The 23,612-nt window shown below is 44.6% G+C and overlaps 1 protein-coding gene across 3 annotated transcripts in view; it reads left to right on the top strand.

Annotated features, from left to right (window-relative positions):
* MYLK (myosin light chain kinase) overlaps nucleotides 1–23,612 on the top strand; it is a 1,073,187-nt gene that overhangs the window by 618,648 nt on the left and 430,927 nt on the right. For all 3 annotated transcript variants that reach the window (XM_063934067.1, XM_063934064.1, XM_063934063.1), the window contains one exon: nucleotides 21,449–21,686. In XM_063934067.1, coding sequence (XP_063790137.1) covers nucleotides 21,449–21,686 — 238 coding nt within the window. The remainder of the gene's footprint in view (nucleotides 1–21,448; nucleotides 21,687–23,612) is intronic.

The raw sequence follows: 23,612 nt of genomic DNA, 5'->3' as shown, positions 1-23,612 counted from the left end.
TCGGTGCACAAAAGTTTAAAATTTAACTTTTAATTGGTTATTTAAAATATAACACGCTCTAACTTTAGCGTGTTTGACTGATCAACTGATATGCGAAATATTACAAAACACACGAATAACATGTATGTGAAAATATAACACCATTGTGAATCACAAACAAAAAAGAAGAAAAAATATACACAAACATAAATTTGTTTAAAAACTGAGCGCCTGTTTCAAATCTGTCCTATTAAATAAATGTTTAATTATATATCAATCAATGCTGTCCTGTGTTTATTTGCAATTTTCGTTACACAGTAACATGATTGTCTTGGAACTGCTACTTTAATGTTTCTCTAGATGTCTTTTGGCAGAATGCCCAGACTCCATGGGATTTGGATACACACTATATGTTGCAATATTTAATGATACAGTATTCCTTGTGTCTCACAATATGCTGCAATCAGCTTTAAATAGGCTGTATTGCCCAGATTAATATCTCATCTAATATCAATCTAGGGATATAGAGTTTCACCATACCCTGCACAATCAGTATCAAATGTACTTCTTGTATAGTTTTCCCTTCCCTAGTAGCATAAAGTTCATAGAGAGATTTAGCTAACCTACATCACATAATTCAGTGATATAGTGTTCTTTTTGAACACACTATTCAATGCCTCACCTCTCACTTATAGTGTCTGGTGTCAAGCAAGAGCAGATATAATATCAGTCCACCTCTCACCTTTAGTGTCAGGTGTTAGTCCAATGCTATGGAATATATCTCTCTCATATATGATTGCAAATATGTTGCTATAAGTGTTCAATATTGTGTAGGTTATTAATTCGCCTCTCACTTATCATGGCAGGTCTTCTTAATAGATGCAGGGGGTAGGCCTCTAGTATCTCATACTCACAGAGTCAGATATTAATTTTTGTATAATTTTTATGTCCGACTCTCACTTCCCATATCCTGTATCTGTTACTGTTGTAACGAATCTTATACCTGTGACAAGGGTAAAGGGAAGACTGTAGATCTAAATATATATAATGTATTAATAATTCGTGCAAGATTTGGGATAATAAAATAATGCAATATTACCCCTTCAAGAAAATATCAGAGACACAAGGGATATAGACGGCTTGAATTACAGCTGATAGTAGTATATTATTTATCAAGTTCGCTGTACCTATTAATCATCTCCATCTGATATAATGATCAGAGGGTCATAAGAATATACTGGAGCTGTATATCTTATCAAAACTATATTACCAACTGCGCAGCCGGTTAAATAAAGATCTCTATGGATGTGTATTATTCAAAAGACCGTATTAGTGTGAATATTAACACAAATAATATAACATTTACTGGGTCCTATTCATAAGCCAGTTATGTCTGCTGCGGCCGTCTACCGGCTGGTCAGGTTAGCGGTTTTAAACCCAAATGCACTACCACTGATGTCCCTAATCCTGAGCTTAGTGAAGAAATTTTTCCACTTTATAATCAATTAATGCAGAATAGGGGTGTACATAAACTGCCCCATATCAAGTATTTTTAACACCTCAGGATCATATGGTTGGCTCAAATCATTCAATTTTATTAAGCATGTATTGTAACCAAACCAGAAAGCATAAAAGAGGGATCGGATAGTGTTATGTAGTATATATAGGCTGCCTATGAGTATTAATCTGGACGTACTACTTCCGGCAATCCTATAATCAAATTCTATTATGATGGTTCCGTAATCAAGTAGTAGGAGCTATTCATAAAGTATATATAAATTGCGTGGGTCTAGTTATAACAAATATGCCGTCTCAAAGCCTGAGTATAAACAATGTGATATAATTAATGCAGCAGTGTGTATAGTAGCTGAATCGTAACGCTCCTTCAAAGCCGTACTGTGATCAAGCGGCATCGCATTAGACAGTTCCTTGTATGACAGACATAGTGATTTATTAGTCTGTTGTTAATACATTTCTATTATAATATGATCGGAGGACAGGTATGTAGGACGCTCAGGTCCTACGTACGTTTCGCATTAGCTTCGTCAGGGTAACCCGAAGCCGCCGCTGGAGTATCTTTTTATGCTGTCCGCTACCATTCAGTTGGTCTCGCGGGAGATTTAAATTAATTACGTATCAAGGTCCGTTAGGCTCAATTGTATCTGTGAACAGTGACGTCATTTAAAGTAAATAGAGTTATAATTAATCACTCTCTCTGGATAAATCCGTATTAATTAATTTTAATAAGTCTCATATTGTCTACACAAAATATTCACGATGTCATTTTATTAATACTGCGCAAGAGAAGCCACGTTTGTCTTTAAAGGGGAACGTTTGAATATCCATCCTGTTATATATATAGAGTAGTGCAGTATGAATGGAAAGCTTCTGTTAATGAGTATAATGTAATATAATCTAATATTATCCATGGGGACTCTATATATACGTACACATTAATAATATGTATATACGTCTCCTAAATTCATTAAAATAAAATGAATAATGATTGTTCATAATACATATATGCCTGGGTGCTAGTATTTTGGATCAGATATATATAAGTATTGTGTGATCATAGCTGTCTCAGAATATTCTCATATGATAAATTAGCAAAATTATATGTGATTATTATTTATTGTGGATATGAGCCGTATATAGTACTATTGCATAATTATATAAAGTGATTAATAAAATAATACATAAATGTTATTTGTGCATAAATGTGCCATAATATAATACTATGACATGATTACACTTGTGTAATATGTCCCAAATTATGAGATCCCATAAAGGTGCCTAGTGCAATAAAAGATACCATAATAGGGTGTATGATATCCTAATGAAAAATTATTATATGTGTGAATAAATGAGAGATAGTGATGTGGGGAAATGTAAATTTTCTTTCCTCAGAATATATTTAGAAAGTGGGTAATTATTATGCTGGTTAAGATGTGAAAGAATGTATATAGTGTTGATCCATATTAAATATTAGTGTGTGTGTGTAGGACTATAGGATAAAAAAAAGGGGGGGGGTGAGGGGGGTGATAGTGATTGAAATACAAACAATATTGCGCAGTATTAATAGAATGACATTGTGAATATTTTGTGTAGACAATATGAGACTTATTAAAATTAATATGGATTTATACGGAGAGAGTGATTAATTATAACTCTATTTACTTTAAATGACGTCACTGTTCACAGATACAATTGAGCCTAACACCTGACACTAAAGGTGAGAGGTGGACTGATATTATATCTGCTCTTGCTTGACACCTGACACTATAAGTGAGAGGTGAGGCATTGAATAGTGTGTTCAAAAAGAACACTATATCACTGAATTATGTGATGTAGGTTAGCTAAATCTCTCTATGAACTTTATGCTACTAGGGAAGGGAAAACTATACAAGAAGTACATTTGATACTGATTGTGCAGGGTATGGTGAAACTCTATATCCCTAGATTGATATTAGATGAGATATTAATCTGGGCAATACAGCCTATTTAAAGCTGATTGCAGCATATTGTGAGACACAAGGAATACTGTATCATTAAATATTGCAACATATAGTGTGTATCCAAATCCCATGGAGTCTGGGCATTCTGCCAAAAGACATCTAGAGAAACATTAAAGTAACAGTTCCAAGACAATCATGTTACTGTGTAACGAAAATTGCAAATAAACACAGGACAGCATTGATTGATATATAATTAAACATTTATTTAATAGGACAGATTTGAAACAGGCGCTCAGTTTTTAAACAAATTTATGTTTGTGTATATTTTTTCTTCTTTTTTGTTTGTGATTCACAATGGTGTTATATTTTCACATACATGTTATTCGTGTGTTTTGTAATATTTCGCATATCAGTTGATCAGTCAAACACGCTAAAGTTAGAGCGTGTTATATTTTAAATAACCAATTAAAAGTAAAATTTTAAACTTTTGTGCACCGAAGACAGATCCTTTTTCTTTCCCTTTCTTTTTTCCTCATTCTTCCCCTGCATCTCTCAGCAACACCATCACCCGCCTGCATATCTCAGCCACACCATCATCTCTGCCCGCGTATCTCAGCCACACCATCATCTGCCCCCTGCAACTCACAGCCACACCATCTACTCCCTGCATCTCTCAGCCACACCATCATCTAATTTCCCCTGCATCTCTCAGCAACACCCATCATCCCTCCCCTGCATCTCTCACCATCATCTTTCCCTGTGTAGCTCAGTCACACCATTAACTACCTGCTGCGACTCTCGGCCACGCCATCTACTCCCTGCATCTCTCAGCCATACCATATTCTAATTTTCTCATACGTCCTAGAGGATGCTGGGGTCCACTTCATGACCATGGGGTATAGACGGTTCCGCAGGAGCCATGGGCACTCTTAAGACTTTTCAATGGGTGTGAACTGGCTCCTCCCTCTATGCCCCTCCTCCAGACCTCAGTTTTAGAAATGTGCCCAGGCAGACTGGATGCACTCTGAGGAGCTCTACTGAGTTTCTCTGAAAAGACTTATGTTAGGTTTTTTATTTTCAGGGAGAACTGCTGGCAACAGTCTCCCTGCTTCGTGGGACTGAGGGGGCAGAAGTAGGAACCAACTTCCTGAAGAGTTTCATGGCTCTGCTTCTGGCTGACAGGACACCATTAGCTCCTGAAGGGAACTGAATGCTAGCCGTGTCTAGATGCTCACTCCCACAGCACACCGTCACCCCCCTCACAGAGCCAGAAGTCAGAAGACAGGTGAGTGTAAGAAGACAGATCTTCAATCAAGTAAAGTGATGGCTGAGGTACCGCGCGGCTGGCGGGAGTGCAGCGCGCCATTGCTGCCCAACATACACAGGCACTGCAGGGTGCAGGGCGCTGGGGGGCGCCCTGGGCAGCAAGTAACCTCGTAAACTGGATAAAAGGGGGCTTAAGATGCCAAGGCACAGCCCTACCCCCGCCAGTATAAATATTATGTGAAAAATCTCTGAGGAGAAACGCGCCATTGCGGGGGCGGAGCTTGCTCCTCAGGCAGCCAGCACACTGTTCAGCGCCATTTTCTCTCATTCACAGACTGCAGAGAAGACGCTGGTCCTCCTCCACTTCTGAACAAGTATCAGGATGACAAAAGGGGGGGCCTGGGTGCTAAATCATATTGTTCATAATTTAATAGCGCTTAAAGGTTTCTGTGTACGGAGTACGCGACACGGGGATGTTGTCTCTGTGTACAAGGTACGTGGCACGGGTATTTTTTCTTTGGCGCTGTGTTGTGACCTGGCTGCTCCTAAACTGTGTCCCTCTGACAGATTTTACTGTCCCCTATAAGTCCCAGTGTGTCTGTGAGAGTGTGTTGTACACGTGTGTGACATGTCTGAGGCAGGGAGTTCCACCCCGGAGGAAGACATTTTAGGGACACAGAGTTGTAATGTGGTGGCGCTGCCGGCACACCAAGAGCCTGCATTGGTGAAAGAAATACGTGATAGTATACATCATATCAATAGGAGATTAGATAAATCTGAATCTCATGCTGAGTGCTGGAGAAAATGTGTGGAAGATGTGATTTTTCAGGGCTCTGTTCTTCCATCTGCAGGCGACCCCTCTGGTTCACATAAGAGACCATTTGCGAATATTGTGAATACTGATACCGACACGTACACTAATTCTTGTGTTGACGATAGTGACTCCAGAGAGATAGATCATAAATTGGCAAAATATATACAATATTTGATTGTAGCTATAAGGGAAGTGCTGGAAGTCACGGAAGCCACCCCTGTACCTCAGGAGAAGGCTTATTTCTATAAAGAAAAGAAATCCAAGGTCACCTTCCCTCCTTCCCATGAGCTTAATACTCTCTTTGAAGGGATGTGGTTGAATCCCGAAAATAAATTTTGTATTCCCAAGAGAATTCAGTTAGCTTATCCTTTCCCGGTGGAGGACAGGAAAAAATGGGAGACACCCCCTGTGTTAGACAGTGTACTGTCCAGGTTGACAAAGAAGGTAATTCTCCCTGCAGCTGGCACGGCTTCACTAAAGGAGCCGGCAGACCGCAAAATGGAAACTACAATGAAATCCATTTATGTTGCCAATGGTACGCTGCTCAGGCCCACTATTTCTTGCACGTGGGTGAGTCGCGCTATTGAAAAATGGTCAGAAAGCGTGTCATCAGAAATTTACACGATTGATAAAGATGAGACACTCCTTAAGTTAGGGAATATCAAAGACGCTGCCGCATACATACTAGAAGCGATGAAAGATATTGGACTCTTGAGTTCACAAGCCGCTACCATGGCAGTATCGGCTCGGCGGGCGTTGTGGATTCGCCAATGGAACGCGGATGAAGATTCCAAAAGAAATATGGAGGCTCTTTCATATAAAGGTGAGGCCTTATTTGGCGATGGCCTGGATGCGTTAGTCTCGGCGGCTACCGCAGGTAAGTCAACATTTTTGCCCTCTGCACCTGCACCGGCAAAAAAGACATATCACCCACACATGCAGTCCTTTCGGCCCAATAAATACAAAAAAGCAAGAGGTTCCCCCTTCTTTGCAGGAAGGGGAAGGGGAAAGGTAAAGAAGTCCACAGCGATTCCAGGTTCCCAGGAGCAGAAGTCTACCCCTACTTCTGCCAAATCTTCAGCATGACGCTGGGGCTTCTTTGCGGGAGGCCGCTCGGGTGGGGGCACGTCTCAAACTGTTCAGCCAAGGTTGGATTCTGTCTGGCATGGATCCCTGGGTGTTGCAAATAGTGTCCTAGGGATACAAGCTGGATTTTCAAGACGTTCCCCCATGCCGATTTTTTAAATCGACCTTGCCAGTCTCTCTTCCGGAAAGGGAAGCAGTAACAGCGGCAATCCAAAAGTTATGTCAGGATCAGGTCATAGTTCTGGTACCTTTGTCACAACAAGGAGAGGGGTTTTATTCAAGCCTTTTTGTAGTTCCGAAGCCGGACGGCTCGGTCAGACCGATCCTAAATCTAAAAAATCTGAATCTCTACTTGAAACGATTCAAGTTCAAAATGGACTCACTAAGGGCAGTGATTTCCAGTCTGGAGGAGGGGGACTACATGGTGTCTGTAGACATAAAGGACGCTTTCCTGCATGTTCCCATTTATCCTCCTCACCAGGCTTATCTGAGATTCGCGGTTCAGGATTGCCATTACCAATTCCAAACGTTACCTTTCGGTCTCTCCGCGGCGCCGAGGGTATTCACCAAGGTGATGGCGGAGATGATGGTTCTCCTGCGTCAAAAAGGAGTCAATATAGTTCCTTATCTAGACGATCTCCTGATAAAGGCGAGATCCAGGGAGCAGTTGTTACAAAACATCACACTCTCCCTGTCGATACTCCAACAACACGGTTGGATCATAAATTATCCAAAGTCACAGTTGGAACCGACGACAAGATTGTCTTTTCTCAGGATGATTCTGGACACAGAAGTTCAGAGAGTTTTTCTTCCGGTGGAAAAGGCTCTGGAAATCCAGAAAATGGTAAAACAAATATTGAAACCATCAAGTGTGTCGATCCATCAGTGCATTTGGTTGTTGGGGAAGATTGTGGTGGCCTACGAGGCCATACAGTTTGGCAGGTTCCATGCCTGAGTATTCCAGTGGGACCTGTTGGACAAGTGGTCGGGATCCCACCTTCACATGCACCGGAAGATAATCCTGTCGTCAAAAGCCAGGATTTCACTCCTGTGGTGGCTACACAGTTCTCACCTACTAGAGGGACGCAGGTTCGGGATTCAGGACTGGCTTCTGGTAACCACGGATGCAAGTCTCCGAGGCTGGGGAGCTGTCACTCAGGGAGAAAGCTTCCAGGGAAAATGGTCAAGTCAGGAAGCCTGCCTTCACATAAACGTGCTGGAATTGAGAGCCATTTACAACGGCCTTCAACAAGCGGTTGATCATCCCGTGCAGATCCCTTCGGACAATGTAACAGCAGTCGCATACATAAACAGGCAGGGCGGAATGAAAAACAGAGCGGCAATGGCAGAGGTGACGAAGATCCTCCTCTGAGCAGAAAGACATGTAAAGGCTCTGTCTGCAATTTTCAATCCGGGAGTAGAGAACTAGGAAGCAGACTTCCTCAGCAGACATGATCTCCATCCAGGAGAGTGGGGCCTATACCAAGAAGTCTTCACAGAGGTGACAAATCTTTGGGGAATTCCTCAAGTAGACATGATGGCATCTCATCTCAACAAGAAGCTTCACAAATATTGTTCCAGGTCGAGAGACCCTCAAGCAATAGCAGTGGATGCGCTGGTGGCCCAGTGGGTGTTCCGGTCGGTGTATGTCTTCCCTCCACTTCCGCTGATCCCAATAGTGCTCAGGATCATAAGAAGAACAAGAGTTCGAGCGATCTTCATTGCCCCAGACTGGCCAAGGAGGGCTTGGTACCCAGATCTTCAGGAGTTGCTCATAGAAGATCCTCTGCCTTTTCCTCTTCGCGAGGACCTGCTGTAGCAGGGACCATGCGTGTATCAAGACTTACCGCGGCTACGTTTGACGGCATGGCTGTTGAGCGCCGGATCCTAGCCCGAAAGGGTATTCCCAAGGAAGTCATCCCCACCCTTATTCAGGCCAGGAAAGGAGTAACGTCTAAACATTACCACCGTATTTGGAGAAAATATGTGTCTTGGTGTGAATCCAAGAAGGCTCCTACGGAAGAGTTTGAGTTGGGACGTTTTCTCCATTTTCTGCAGGCTGGTGTGGAGGCATGCCTCCGATTGGGATCAATCAAGGTCCAGATTTCGGCCTTGTCAGTGTTCTTCCAAAGACAATTGGCCTCTCTTCCAGAGGTTCAGACCTTCGTGAAAGGGGTTCTGCACATCCAGCCTCCATTTGTGCCTCCAGTGGCACCATACGACCCTAACGTGGTGTTGCAGTTCCTTCAATCAGATTGGTTTGAGCCTCTTCAAGAGATAGAGTTGAAATTTCTCACTTGGAAAGTGGTGATGCTTTTGGCATTGGCATCCGCGCGGCGGGTGTCTGAATTGGGGACCTTGTCTCACAAGAGCCCTTACCTGATCTTCCATGAAGATAGGGCAGAGTTGAGGACTCGCCAACATTTTCTTCCGAAGGTAATTTCATCTTTCCACATAAACCAACCTATTGTGGTGCCAGTAGTTACTGACGTGTTCACTGAGTCAAAGTCTCTAGATGTGGTTAGGGCTTTGAAGATTTATGTCGCTAGAACAGCTCGAATACGGAAAACAGAGTCTTTGTTTGTCCTGTATGCTCCCAACAAGATTGGGTGTCCTGCTTCCAAGCAGACTATTGCGCGTTGGATCAGAAGTATGATTCAGCACGCTAATACTACAGCTGGATTGCCGTTACCGACGTCGGTGAAGGCCCATTCCACTAGGAAGGTGGGCTTATCCTGGGCGGCTGCCCGGGGGGGTCTCGGCATTGCAACTTTGCTGAGCAGCTATTTGGTCGGGGTCAAACACATTTGCAAAATTCTACAAGTTTGACACCTTGGCCGATGAAGACCTCAAGTTCGGTCAATCGGTGCTGCAGAGTCATCCGCACTCTCCCGCCCATACTGGAGCTTTGGTATATTGCCAGTTATTTATATAAACCCCATGGTCATGAAGTGGACCCCAGCATCCTCTAGGACGTATGAGAATACAGGATTTTAATACCTACCGGTAAATCCTTTTCTCCCAGTCCGTAGAGGATGCTGGGCGCCAGTCCCAGTGCGTACTTTACCTGCAGTTTGTTATTACAGTTACACAAGTTGTGTTATATTAGTTTCAGCATGTTGCTGTAATTGATTCATGCCGGTTGGCGTGTGTTATGTTGAATTATGCTTGTGTTATGTTGAGGTGTGAGCTGGTATGTATCTCACCACTAGTTTAAAGTAAATCCTTTCCTCGAAGAGGATAGGTGGGAGTGTAAAGGGAGATAAGGTCAGAGATGTAAATGGGAGAGTAGTGGGTGAGGGATTTGTAAGTGAGTGTGAGAAGCTTTAATTGTATTCTGAATGGGAAGGGAAGTCAGTGAAGGGCCTGTAGGAGAGGGGAGGTGGACATAGTGTGTTTGGTGAGGAATGTGAACCAGGCTGCAGCACTGAGAATAGATTGCAGTGGACAGAGGCATTTTTCTGGGATGCCAGATAGAAGCAGATTACATAGTCCAGCCTAGAGATGACCAGTGAGTGGATAAGGGTCTTAGTAGCATCCTGGGTGAGAAAGGACCTGTTCCTGGATATGTTTTTGAGATGAAAACAGCATGTTTGTTAGTGGTGCTGAATGTGTAGTTTGAAGGAGAGGGAAAAGTTGATGAGGCACTTGACTGTCTGCAAGGAAGCAAATGGTTCTCTGCGCTAGACCTCAGGAATGGGTACTGCCAGATTCTGATGAGTCCAGAAGATGCTGAAAAGACAGCCTTCATCTGCCCTGAAGGGTTCTTTCAGGTCAAGAAAATGCCACAGGGGTTAAAGGGGCCCCGGCTTCCTTCCAGAGATGCATGGATGACACATACATTTTTATGAAGCAATCGTGTATCTGGATGACTTAACAATTTTCAAGAGGACTCTACAAGAACATAATGAGAGGTTGCTCAAAGTACTTGACTGATTGAAGAGTAAAGGGCTAAAGCTGTCTTTAGAAAAGTATTGACTATGCCATAAGCAAGTAAAGTATGTCGGGCATGTTGTCAGCAGAAAAGGTATGTCCACTGACCCAGCCAAGGTGGAAGTTGTGGCTGAGTGGCCACGGCCTACAAAACTAAAAGAATTTAGTATTTTTCTAGGGTTCTGTGGGTACTACAGAAGATTTGTTCCAGGATATTCTATATAAGCCAAGTCTTTAACAGAATTAAACAAAGGGTACTTTCTATTAAAGGGGCTGATGATCCATCATGAGAATATGCACATTCTTCGTGTTAATTTCCCATTTGGGGAAAGATCAGAGAAGTGTGAAACGGCACTCAAGAAATTGAAGGAGAGCCTTCCAAATTCTCCAGTACTCGCCTATGCGAACCCAGACCTGCGCACATTCTGCACGTATATGCATCATTTGATGGACTGAGAGGAGTACTTTACCAAGAACAAGGGGGCCAGATGAGGCCTGTGGACTATGTGAGCTGAGGCCTATCACCCAGCGATAAGAATTACCCTGTGCACAAGCTGGAATTCTTGGCTTTGAAATGTGCCATTGTTGACCATCTTCACAATTATTTGTATAGTGCTATGTTTGAAGTCAATACTGGCAACAATCCGTTGGCATACATAAATAATACAGCAAAATTGGATGCTACAGGACATTGATGGCTGGCATCTTTGGCTGTGCATGACTTCAAGCTAAAGTTCCGCGACCTGACAAATGAATCCTTGATGTTGATGCTTTGTCCAGGTTGGATGGAAGACATGCTGAATTGCCTAAAGAAGAGTGGGTTGAAGTGCCTGCTCCGGAAGTAATGGGTATGTGCCATGAAAGAAGAGTGGTGGTGCTGCCTGTGAGAGAATATGTTACTGAATTAGCAGTATCAGAAGCTGTACTGCCCAAGCAGTATTGCTGGCGGAATTAGTTTGAGTTGGGTGATCCGAAGATCAGTAGGAAACAGCTGAAGAGTGATCAAAAGGAAGATCTGTCCCTAGGATCAGTCCATTGTATGGTAAAGAGTTCTATTTAAGATGGGATGTTGCACATAGCAACCAATCAGATTCCAGGTATTATCTTCTAGAAGGTGCTAGATAAATGAGAAGTAGAATGTGATTGGTTGCTATGGGCAACATCCCATCTTAACTAGAACTCCCATGTTAATAAATTTACCCCAATTAGAGGTTGGGGCCAAAGACCCTCAATACAGAAAAAGCCATCTTACTGCAAAGGCAGAATGAATTTCTGATGGTCAGAGGAGAGATCATCTATAGGGAATTAATCTGCAGAGATGGTTGAATGAAAAGACAGTTGGTTCTGCCAATGAAACATTGTTATTTTGTACTGAATGCCCTATATCAGAGGTTCTCAAACTCGGTCCTCAGGACCCCACACAGTGCATGTTTTGCAGGTAACCCAATAAGTGCACAGGTGTATTCATTACTCACTGACACATTTTTAAAGGTCCACATGTGAAGCTCATTATTTAAATTGTGATTCTGTGAGGAGACCTGCAAAACATGCACTGTGTGGGGTCCTGAGGACCGAGTTTGAGAACCTGTGCCCTATATGACCAACATGAGCACATAGGTATTGAGAAAACAAGTGGGTTGATTGCTGATTAATTCTATTGGCCGAGGATGATATTAAAAAAATATTGCAAAAATTGTGGGACCTGCATTTTGCGGAAAACACTGCCCCAAAAGAATGGCACCATTACAAATCTTTTCAAGTGATGAGCCACTGGAGCTGTTGTGTATCGATTTTCTTTCTGTGGAGCCATATGAAAGCAACACTGCCAGTACTCTGGTTGTGACTGACCACTTCACACTGTATGGTCAAGCCTACCCAGCCAAGGATCAAAGAGCTACAACTGTAGCAAAGATTTTATGGGAGAAATTCATTATGCACTATGGAATTCTAGCTCAGATCCATTCTGATCAAGGGAGAGATTTTGAGAGCAGGCTGATAAAAGAGATACAGTATGTTAATTGTGCAGGATATAGAAGTTCAGGACCACCCATTTCACCCACAAGGAGACCCACAGCCAGAGAGGACCCTTCTCAACATGATGGGCACTGTCGGAAAAGCACTATGAAGTAGACACATCAGTCAGTTGGTACATGCATATACCTGAAACTGCACAAAAAATTAGTCAGCTGGATACTCATCATACCTACTTATGTTGGAAGAGAAGCCCGATTGCCTGTAGATATTTTTTGTGGAATAACGGAGGCTTCACACTCGGGTTCAGGATTTCTAGAGGGGGGTTTCCAAATGCAATCCACAATCTCCCACTCTGCGTAACATGGAATACAGTATTAATATTTAACACTATAGATGATCTATTGTATAGGCTGTATCAAACATATTTTAATAATATAAATAAGTGGTCAGAAAAAGGTTAAACATACTATAATAAACAAATATGCAAACATAATAGAACCAGTACTGCACTTTCTAAGCACACATTTCCCACCTCATGGTAAGGCTCTTGTCTCTTCTTTCTGGTAGCTGCCTTCTGTTCCCGTACACTGATTGAGGACACAGAACCACCAACAGCGTACTTTGTAGAAGTTTCTACCACTGGGCATGTGCAGCTCTGCTCTGTCCCTTACACTGCATGATGTGGTTGTAGCTCTAGTAATCATATTATATGCCATTTCTATTGTCATAATTTCAGCCACTTGGCAGGAGAAGGAGGGTTGGTCGACATGAGTTTTTCACATTTTTTTTCTTCATTTTTTGGATTTTTTCATACAGAACGATCCACGTGGTCTACGATTGGAACGGTAATCTTCCCGAAGCATGGCGAGCGAAGTGAGCCATGCGAGGAGACGACCGTGCACTAATATGGGTTCCCCGTCACTTTACGGAGAAAACGACACCAAAAACAGTCAAAAACCTCATGTCAACCTTTTGACCTGTCAACCTAGTACATGTCGACCTAACGCCCATGTCAACCTAATGCATGTTGATCTAATGGCAATGTCGACCTTCAGTGGTCGACCTAATGAGTGTCGACCTAAGTTGGGTCGACCCAACGACCCATACCCGTTGAGTGAAAGAGAATTTACTGGTGGTAGGAGATTGAGTACTGCTGGGGATACCAAAAAAGCATAAATTGGCAAATCAGTGGAGTGGAGAACCCTATGAAGTGGTGGCCAAATTGTCAGGGGCAACTGATTATCAAGTAAGGCCTGAAGGGCAAAGAGGGCCCATATAGACATATCACAGACAGTATCTATTACTGACTGAGAGAGATGTGAGGTTCAGAAATGATCAAGCTGTTTAGACCACTGAGAGGATGCTCTAGAGCAGGCCTGGTCTACCTGTGGCTCTCCAGCTGTTGTGGAACTACACATTCCAGCATGCCCTGCCAGAGTTTTAGCATTCCCTAATAGCAAAACTGTTGCAGGGCATGATAGTACTTGTAGGTTCACAACAGCTGGAGAGCCACAGGTTGGCCAGGCCTGCCCTAGAGGAAGCTGGGAAGATTGTGGTCTTCAAGGAGAGAAGAAACTCAAGATAAAGAGACAGAATGCAGTGAGGATGAATGGGTTTCTGATCCCCCTACTACGGAAACTGAGAACGTCATTCAAAGTCATTAGGTCACTCGGCCCCCCCAGGTCTTCTGATAGGACTTTAAGAGAGCCAAGAAGAAAACTGGTATGCAGGTTGGAGGAGGTTGTTCCTGAAGTAACTGCAGAGTTGAAGCATCTGAGGCACATGCTCAAAGCCAACCAGAAGAGAGCGATGTTGGGGGAGAGGCTGAACACCCAGAAAGGGCGTCCAAGGGAGAATGGGGGAGACCTTCCAGATTTCAGCCAACCCAGACGCACCACTATGATGTTGACTTATGATGATTTAGGAAGGGCCACTGAGGTGCCCAGGTTAGTTCATCCTCAGTTGATCTACTCCTGGCCTTATCATGGGCCCACCACTGTTGTAGTAGAAACCTGTCAGGGTGTGTGTGGAGTATACAGTCAGCATACCGCTTGTCGGGATCCTGGCTGTCACAATACCGACCCCGGAATCCCGACTGAGTTACCATACTGCCGGCGGTATACCGGCAAGGTAGGTGATTAACCTCTCTATGGGTGTCCACGACACCCATAGAGGGAGAATCTAACCTGTAGCTCTCCACCGAGCCCACAGCACAGAGAGCACAGCGTGCCCGGAAGGAGCTTAGTTGTGCTCGCCCCCCTGCTGGCATTCGACTGTTCGGGACATTATACTGACATTCGGCATCCCGGCTGGCACTGTAACATACCGATCCCGTGTGTGGATGTGTAAACAGACAAAATGGTTTCACATGTGTTCCTTTTCATGGTGTGGAACAGGCTCATTTATTATTATTTATTACCAGTTATTTATATAGCGCACACATATTCTGCAGCGCTTTTACAGAGAATATTTGGCCTTTCACATCAGTCCCTGTCCCAATGGAGCTTACAATCTATACTCCCTATCACATTTACACATACACACACATTCACGCTAGGGTTAATTTTTTGTTGGGAGCCAATTAACCTACCTGCATATTTTTGGATTGTGGGAAGAAACCGGAGTACCCGGAGGAAACCCACGCAAGTACGGGGAGAATATACAAACTCCACACAGTTAGGGCCATGGGGGGAATTGAACCCATGACCTCAGTGCTGTGAGGCAGTAATGCTAACCATTACACCATCCGTACTGCTCATCACTTTGTCAGTGGATTGCCAGTCCTACAGGGGTAGAATGTAGCGCTGGCACCTGTGACAGGCAGCACAAGTAAAGTGAAATTAAATGCAAGGATTCAGAGACTGCATCTCCCAGACAGCTTTAGAATCAGAGGCTGGCAGGGGCACGGACACTGGGTATGCAGTGGGGGTAGCAGGAATGTAATACTTTTGTCCACAGGGAAAGGGGGAGAAGAAGCAGCAGCAATGGATGGAGAAAGAAGATGCAGCCATGGGCTGTAGAGTACTGGGAACAGAATGTCCAGATCCATGTAAAAAGTAATTTGGCTGAAGGAGAAACTCCAGTCGGCACCTAAAGAGGATAAAACTCATGTACTGATGTGATCCTATACTGCTATGCACCTGTACTGATGTAAACCTGCACTGCTGTGCTGAAAGATCCCTGTGCTGTCCTGCTTAACCAAGAAACAAAGAAACTGGTGAAGTCTATCCGGTCTATGTGATTCCTGTGACTATATATATATATATATATATATATATATTTATTATATAACACAGCTGCAGCAACCTGGTTGGTAACTATGCGACAGAGCAGCGGCACAGACACATGGCAGTTTATAGTACATCTATAAAACATTTCTGCAGTGGCACAAATGAAATTTGGTGCAATATGGAATTGTCCTTGGGCGCTTCCTTCCACCCTTATGTTGGATATTATATAGCACATGCACAGGAAAATAGCGTTACCTACCCATGCACAAGCAATGGTGGGCCTGAGTAACGTTCCGGTAGCCATATAATGGGATTTTAAGGTTGTCTCTAACTTACGGTCAGCAGGCTCCTTTAATGAAGCCGACTCTGGGGCAGGTAAAATGATTTTCTTAGACAACCTAGAAACTGAGGTGTCTACCATGGGGGGTGACTCCCATCTTTTCCTGTCTTCAGGAAAGGGGTACGCTAAACGTATTCTTCTAGGAATATGACATTTCTTTTCTGGGTTAGACCAGGATTTTTCAAAGAATGTATTCAATTCCTTTGAAGGAGGAAGGAGGAAAAGTTATCACCAGTTTCTTATTTAAATTAAAAAAAATAAGCCTTTTCCTGAGGTTCAGGTGTTGTTTCTGTAATCTCTATCACCTCCCTAATAGCAATTATCATACATTGAATGCTTTTTGATAACTTGGGGTCCACCGCTCTCAAATCCCCAGTGTCGACACCTGTGTTGGAATCTGTGTCTGTGTCACCTTGCATAATCTGTGCAAGTGACCTCTTTTGGGAACTTGAGGGGTCCCGTGTGGATGACATGGAGGGATCAGCATATAGTACATCCTCCACTGACTTTCTCCAGTATTTTGTCTGTTGTTCAGACTCAGAGAATTTTCTAGAAAGCTTTGACATATTACTTTGTAATTTTCTCACCCACTCTGGCTCCTTCTGTGAGGGAAAGGCCACCACATTACACTCCTGCGTATCTAAAATGGCTTCCTCAGGGGAAGAGCTCTCTCCATTGTCTGACATGTCACAAACGTGCACTTTCACACCACAATCACACAGGGGAGCTATCGGTGACAGACCCACACTAAAATCTGTCATGGAAACGCAGAGAGATTTGCCAGTTCACACACTGCGCCGTATATGAAGAGAATTGTATATGTATCAGCGCTTTATTCCAATATTAGGCACGCTCACCTAATGTAATAAACACTCCCCCCCCCCCCCCCTCTATAACACCCTGGTACTTGTTTCAGCGTTGTTATGAGGAGGAAACAGTGTGTGTCAGCTTCTCTCTGTGATCTGCAGGAGAAAATGGCGCTGAGTGAGTGTCTGGCAAGTCTGAGGAGAAGCCCCGCCCCCTGTAATTGTGCGATCCTGCCTCAGCAACAATGATTTTTATACTGGCTGGTGTCTGTAAATCAGAGACTATACATGTATTTACCATTTTGCCAGTGAGAGTAAGGGTTTTCTTCTATTCAGCTCAGGGCGCCCCCCTCCGCGCCCTGCACCCTGTGTTGTGAAGGGCTGTGTGTTCTGAGATGCATGCTCGCGCAGCGTCCCGCCGCTGCACTGTACCTTTTTGCCACCAACGATGACTGGAGGGCCCCTCTCTTGCAGGTCTCCGGTGATATACTCACCACTCTTCTGACTTCTGGCTGTATTGGGGGGTGGCGGCAGTGCTGTGGGAGTGAGCGCTAGCCAGGATTGGGCTATGTTCAGTACCCCTCAGGAGCTAATGGTGTCCTGTCAGTGGAAGCAGAGCCATGAAACTTAACGAGAAGTTGGTTCCTACTTCCTCCCCTAAGTCCCACAAAGCAAGGAAGCTGTTGCCAGCAGCTTCCCTGTAAAATAAAAAACCTAATAAAGTCTTTTCCAGTAGGACTCTGTAGAGCTCCACTAGCGGGCGTCCTTTCTCATCGGCAACATTTTCGAAACTGAGGTCTGGAGGACGGGCATAGATGGAGGAGCCAGTTCACACTGTAAAAAAGTCTTAAAGTGCCGAAGGCTCCTGCAGACCCATCTATACCCCATGATAATAAATGGACCCCAGCATCCTCTAGAACGTTAGAGAAATAATAATGTACTGTAACACTATAGTTTACTTTCACCTACAGTGTCGCACAATACGTGTATGAGTAGGAAATAGATTAAATTACTGTGTTACCACCTACGTGTATGAGTACAAAATAAAATATATTACTGTGGTACAACTTCACCCACAGTGTCGCACAATATGGGTATGAGTATGAAATAATAATATACTGCGGTCTGACCAGCAGTGTCACAGTACTTATGAAAATAATATAAAAAATTGTATAGTACACTGGGGTACAGCACAAACCAAAAAAATATATACATTTTATTATAATTATACTTTAGGCTTTTTAGCTTTTAATTATTTTAATTTTACACTGTGGTGAAGCCCCTGAATGGATGGACAGAGCATCCCTATACTGACACAGCAGCCCCTGTAAGTATGCGGGGGTACAGCACAAAAAAAGAAAAGAAAATGTATTTTAAATTAATAAAATATTAGTTTATTATTTGAACACTGGGGCAGAGCCCTGGATATATGGACAGATCACCTCTAGGTAGACAGAGCACCCATGGAGGACACAGCAGCCCCTTGTCAGATACAGCAGATGACAGACAGAGCACACCTGGACTGATACTGATAAGACACACCAGCCCCTGGATGGGGTGGTCTTCTGTTTGCCGGCGGTCGGGCTCCCGGCGCTCAGTATACCGGCGCCGGGAGCCCGACAGCCGGCATACCGACACTTATTTTCCCTCGTGGGGGTCCACGACCCCCATAGAGGGAGAATAAAATAGTGTGGCGCGCGTAGCGCGCCACCGTGCCCATAGCGTGGCGAGCGCAGCGAGCCCGCAAGGGGCTCATTTGCGCTCGCCAAGCTGTCGGTAAGCCGGCGGTCGGGCTCCCGGCGCCGGGATGCTGGTCGCCGGGAGCCCGACCGCCGGCCAGCCGTAGTGAACCCCCTTGATGTATACAGTATACTGGGTTTTCAATTAACACTGGGGCACAGCCCCTGGATGTATGGGCTGATCACCCCTAAGTGGACAGAGCACCCCTGGAGGACACAGCAGCCCCTTGTTAGATACAGATAGAACACCTTTTGTCAGATACAGGCAGAACATACACCAGCTCCACAGCAGCCACCAAACCCCCGCCCCACAACCCAACACTGAGACAGAAACGTCCATTCAGTACACTACCCACAGCCAGAGTAAAAATGGTGCCAATCACTGGGACCTTATAGAATCAAAAACAGCAAGATGATGACCTTTCGTCTTGTTTTGGGATCCGAGTCTGACAGGAAACCTCGAGCCAGTGTCTGATCCCAAAGTTCGGGTGGGTCCAGTTCTCGGAGAACTGCTGATCTCTAGTTTGTTGTGATAACTTGTGTGTAGTTGACAAAAATTGTGATAAGTGAGCCAGAGGTACGCCCCTAGGTTGATAGGGTGTAGAAGGTGGGAAAGGAGGGAGACTCCTTCTACCATACAGAACTTTGTTTATGTATGGATAACTTGTTGTCGGGTTCACTTGTACTGCTCTGAGAAGTTGCTAATTACTGCATTATATGACCTTTAAATGTTTATGCACATGACTGAAAGTTCAAATTATCTCTTTATCATACCTCCCAACTGTCCCGATTTTGACGGCACAGTCCAGTTTTTCAAGGTCTGTCCCGCTGTCCCACTCGCAGATCGCAGTGTCCCGCGGGTTGGGGTGAGGGGTGGGGGGGGGGGGCAGTTGGGAGATCCACCCTGTCACTCGCTGCTCTGAGCAGAGCAGCGGTGAATAGATGCTATGAGCATGTGCACAGCGTCTATTTCCCGACAAACAGGGACAGGGAGCATGGCCAGCAGCTCACTGAGCGCTATCCATGCCCCCACACTGACAAAAACTACCCCTTCCAGGAGGGGGCAGCCAGGTCGGAGCAGTGGGGGGGCGGGTGCAGTGCTAGGGGGTGTGGCTAGCATAAGGCCAGTGTATAGGGGTGGGACCAGGGGCATGGCCGCATGCTCACGTCATCATTGAGCCAACCCCGCTACTCAATGCAGAGATTACCGTCATTGCTAGATTTGCATCTTCAGACCTCCTGGACTGCCCACTTTGGACACCTTAGTGGGGATGGTTACTAGGAGATGTGGGGGGTTGTGGGCGGGTGACGCTGGGAGACTTGCCCACTCTTTCCAGAGGGTCAGGAGTGTCACCCGGTTTTCGGGAGCCTCCCGGCCATTCCGGAAGAGTATGCAAGTATGATGTATGTTTATATGTGCTTAGCGCCCCCGCCCTGCACAAGGTAGTCGGCACTGCTGTTCTCAAAAATTAAGGTAAGTAATGAGAGAAAAGAAAACAATTAGTGGATGAATTATGTTGGCTTTGTTCCTACCTTTCCCTTGGCTGTCTCACAACCATTTCACTAGATATCTAAACTAATTATATAAATGTTATAAATCCATTGATTTTATTATATTATTGGGGGTATTCTGAGTTGTTCGCTCGCTAGCAGTTTTTAGCAGCCGTGCAAACACTATGCTGCCTCCCACTGGGAGTGTATTTTAGCTTAGCAGAAGTGCGAATGAAAGGATCGCAGAGTGGCTACAAAATAATTTTGTGCAGTTTCAGAGTGGCTTCAGACCTACTCAGCTCTTGCGATCACTTCAGACTATTCAGTTCCTGTTTTGACGTTACAAACACGCCCTGCGTTCGCCCAGCCACGCCTGCGTTTTTCCTGGCACGCCTGCGTTTTTCCTTGCACGCCTGCGTTTTTCCTGGCATGCCTGCGTTTTTTCTAACACTCCCTGAAAATGGTCAGTTGACACCCAGAAACGCCCTCTTCCTGTCAATCACTCTGCGGCCAGCAGTGCGACTGAAATGCTTTGCTAGATTTTGTGTGAAACTACTTCGGCTGTTGTAATAGTACGACGTGCGTGCGCATTGCGCCGCATGCGCAGAAGTGCCAATTTTTTGCCTGATCGCTGCGCAGCGACCAAAAGCAGCTAGCAAACAACTCGGAATGACCCCCATTAGACATTACCCTGGATGCACATTTTTTAATGCGTAAAATTGCTGTGAAATTAGTTGAGAGCTACTGGGAATATAACTCCATTTGTTGTTCAATTTCATATTTCTATTATGAAACAAATGAAATTAAGGAATATTTAACATTTTACATGCATTATTACGATCTGTTTATTTATGTTCCTAATGAGGATTGTGAAGTCTTTATTGTGGTTATGCTGTAGAAATAACTAAGTTAAGGCCCCATACATCTAAGTGCCGATTCCCCGATCTGCCAGCAATGATCGGTGATCCGTTGGGTAATCGGGGAAATTTAACATGTTAAAAATCTCCGATTTGCCAATCGGAGATTCACCGATCGGTCGGGATCGTTGAATCAGGATTTTTAAACATTTAGTAATCCCTATTTCTCGACACATCCATTTGGGTATCAGGAAATTGCAGCAATTTCTTGCTGATGTAATGGGGAGCCTTTACTCTGCTTTGCAACAATTTGATTATATTCGGTGTAGCCACAAAGATGTCGGAGAGACGGCACAATCTGGCTAACGTGGACATAGTATTTTGGTGGCTATTTATCAGTCTTTGTTATACATAAATTTTCTTTCTTTCTTTAGAAAATGTAAACATTTTTTATGAATCCTAATTTGTGTTTTAGAGCCACAGGAGGGAATCCAGCCATGGTTTATCAGCAGACCTAAACCTGTGCTGGCTACGCCTGGGCAGAATGCACTAATTTCCTGTGCGATTGCCGGAGACCCCTTCCCCGAGGTGCAGTGGTTTAAGGATGGACATGAGCTAAGTGGTTGTGAGGTTCTACAAAATGAAGATGTCTTCACGCTTATTCTGAGGAACATTCAAGAAGGAGATGCCGGACTATATCAGATTAAGCTCAAGTAAGATCTGTTGTATGATAATATATGTTGATCTATGTGGCTACACACTGTATTTGTGACATAAAGATTTGTTTCAGTGTCACTCTGTGTTTTTTCCAGTGGCAAGTTGCTGGACACTGTTGGCCTGATTCAGGGTTGGATGCTAACTGGACAGTTGAGCAACTATTTGCTACTGCACTTGCGCAAATAATTTTGAAGACCCACATTCTGGTGCAGGTATCTGCACTGGGGAATACAGCGGGCCAATTTATCACCATCCACATCTGTGAAGGGAATGTGATAAAATTGACCCAATCCGTAATGCGATAATTGATTACATTGCATAGATTTATCAATTATCGCATGCAGGGACAGAGCTTGCAAGAAGGCTCTTTCCCTGCAATGCCACTCTGCAGCCAAATTGGGGTATTTTCCGTAAAAATAGAGTATGTGCTGCGCATGCACCGCTAACATCACCACTACCGCCACTGCCATGTATCCCCCCATATCACAACGACTCCCTCGTGCCACTGATTATACTCACCAGAGGCAGGGATCTGTGATCGGTGCTCCTGGAGGGCTGCCAGTCATTGGGGCTCCGTGCTGCTGTGATCTCCGGTGCTATAAAGTGAACTGCCACTTTGCAGCATCACTTTACTGCACCGGAGGTCACAGGAGCAGCAGGGAGCACAACTGACCGACAGCCCTCACCGGAGCATCGATCACCGATCTCTGTGTAGGTGAGTACAGAATTCACAGTGAGCCCTGTGATTAGGTATCTGAAAATGGCGTAATTATCACAGGGCTCACTGCTGTATTTTTTTACATTTATTTTTTTTTGTGGTAAATTTGTCCAGAGCTCATTACCCCTTATATGTATGGGAAATGCCATCTGGTTACTAAAACAAAATGACAATTAAAGGGTTTAGAGCATTTTTTTTTTTTACGAAAACTGCTCCAAAAGCCCTTTAAAATATTCAGGTGATACAAAAATAATGTAAAAAGGGTGTGAAAACACCCTTTCTGCAGCGGGTTACACTGTGATTCTACAGGGAAGTACATTGGGGGTGTAGAGTTGGATCTTGATCCGAGGCACCAACAGGCTAAAACCTTTGACTGTTCCCAGGATGCATAGCCCCGCCTCCAGGCACTGGAGCTCAGTTTGTAAGTCACAGGGAGGGCTGCACTGAGAAGCCCTGAAAAGAGCTCTTTGAAGAAAGAAGACTTCAAGGGCCACAGCACAGGCACTTAGAAGTGCTATATGTCAGTCTGACATATCGTGCTGTGGCTCCCTCACCTCCCCCAGTGGCGCTGTATACTCCTGCACCCTGGTTGCCGGGTACTTACAGCAGAAGGGCTCCGGTCTCCATCAGGCACACACTCGCCGCTGCTCTCCTGGATCGCGTGGCTGCATCTACAAGGAAGGAGGTTAGAGGGTCCCCCAGGCGGGACCTGGTGAAATCGCGATCCGGCGCGGTCTTTAGGAGACGGACCACGCGCGCTGGCGTGGACACTGTGGCCGTACAGGGACCCCACTAGACCACCAGGGCAAGGTGCACAGGACGGATTTATTGAAATACGTTTCAAATAAGCCCCGCAGTACCTAGTGGTGAAGTCCAGCAAAGGGATAAGGCTCTGACCTGTAGCCCCTCCCCAAGCGCCAGGCGCCATTTACTGAAAATGTTCCCGCCCTGGAGCTGCATCTCTCTGTCTCCCTCACTCCCTGTCAGCTTTTGGGCGCCATTACACACAAGCTGAGCTGATTCTGGGACTGCTGGGCAATGTCTCCTCTGTAAAGCCGCCTGTATCATCAGCGCTGTGCATTTACAGGACACTTAAGTATACTACATGTCATTTAGACGGTGTTAGTTAAAAAAGAGTGCATAACTTCACGGTTATTTAGTACAAGTACCCTGTGATATACATCCAGTCTTTACTGTGCATTGT

Source organism: Pseudophryne corroboree, chromosome 7, assembly GCF_028390025.1.
Source record: "Pseudophryne corroboree isolate aPseCor3 chromosome 7, aPseCor3.hap2, whole genome shotgun sequence".
Classification (NCBI taxonomy): domain Eukaryota; kingdom Metazoa; phylum Chordata; class Amphibia; order Anura; family Myobatrachidae; genus Pseudophryne; species Pseudophryne corroboree.
This window is presented reverse-complemented; position numbering and strand designations above follow the sequence as displayed.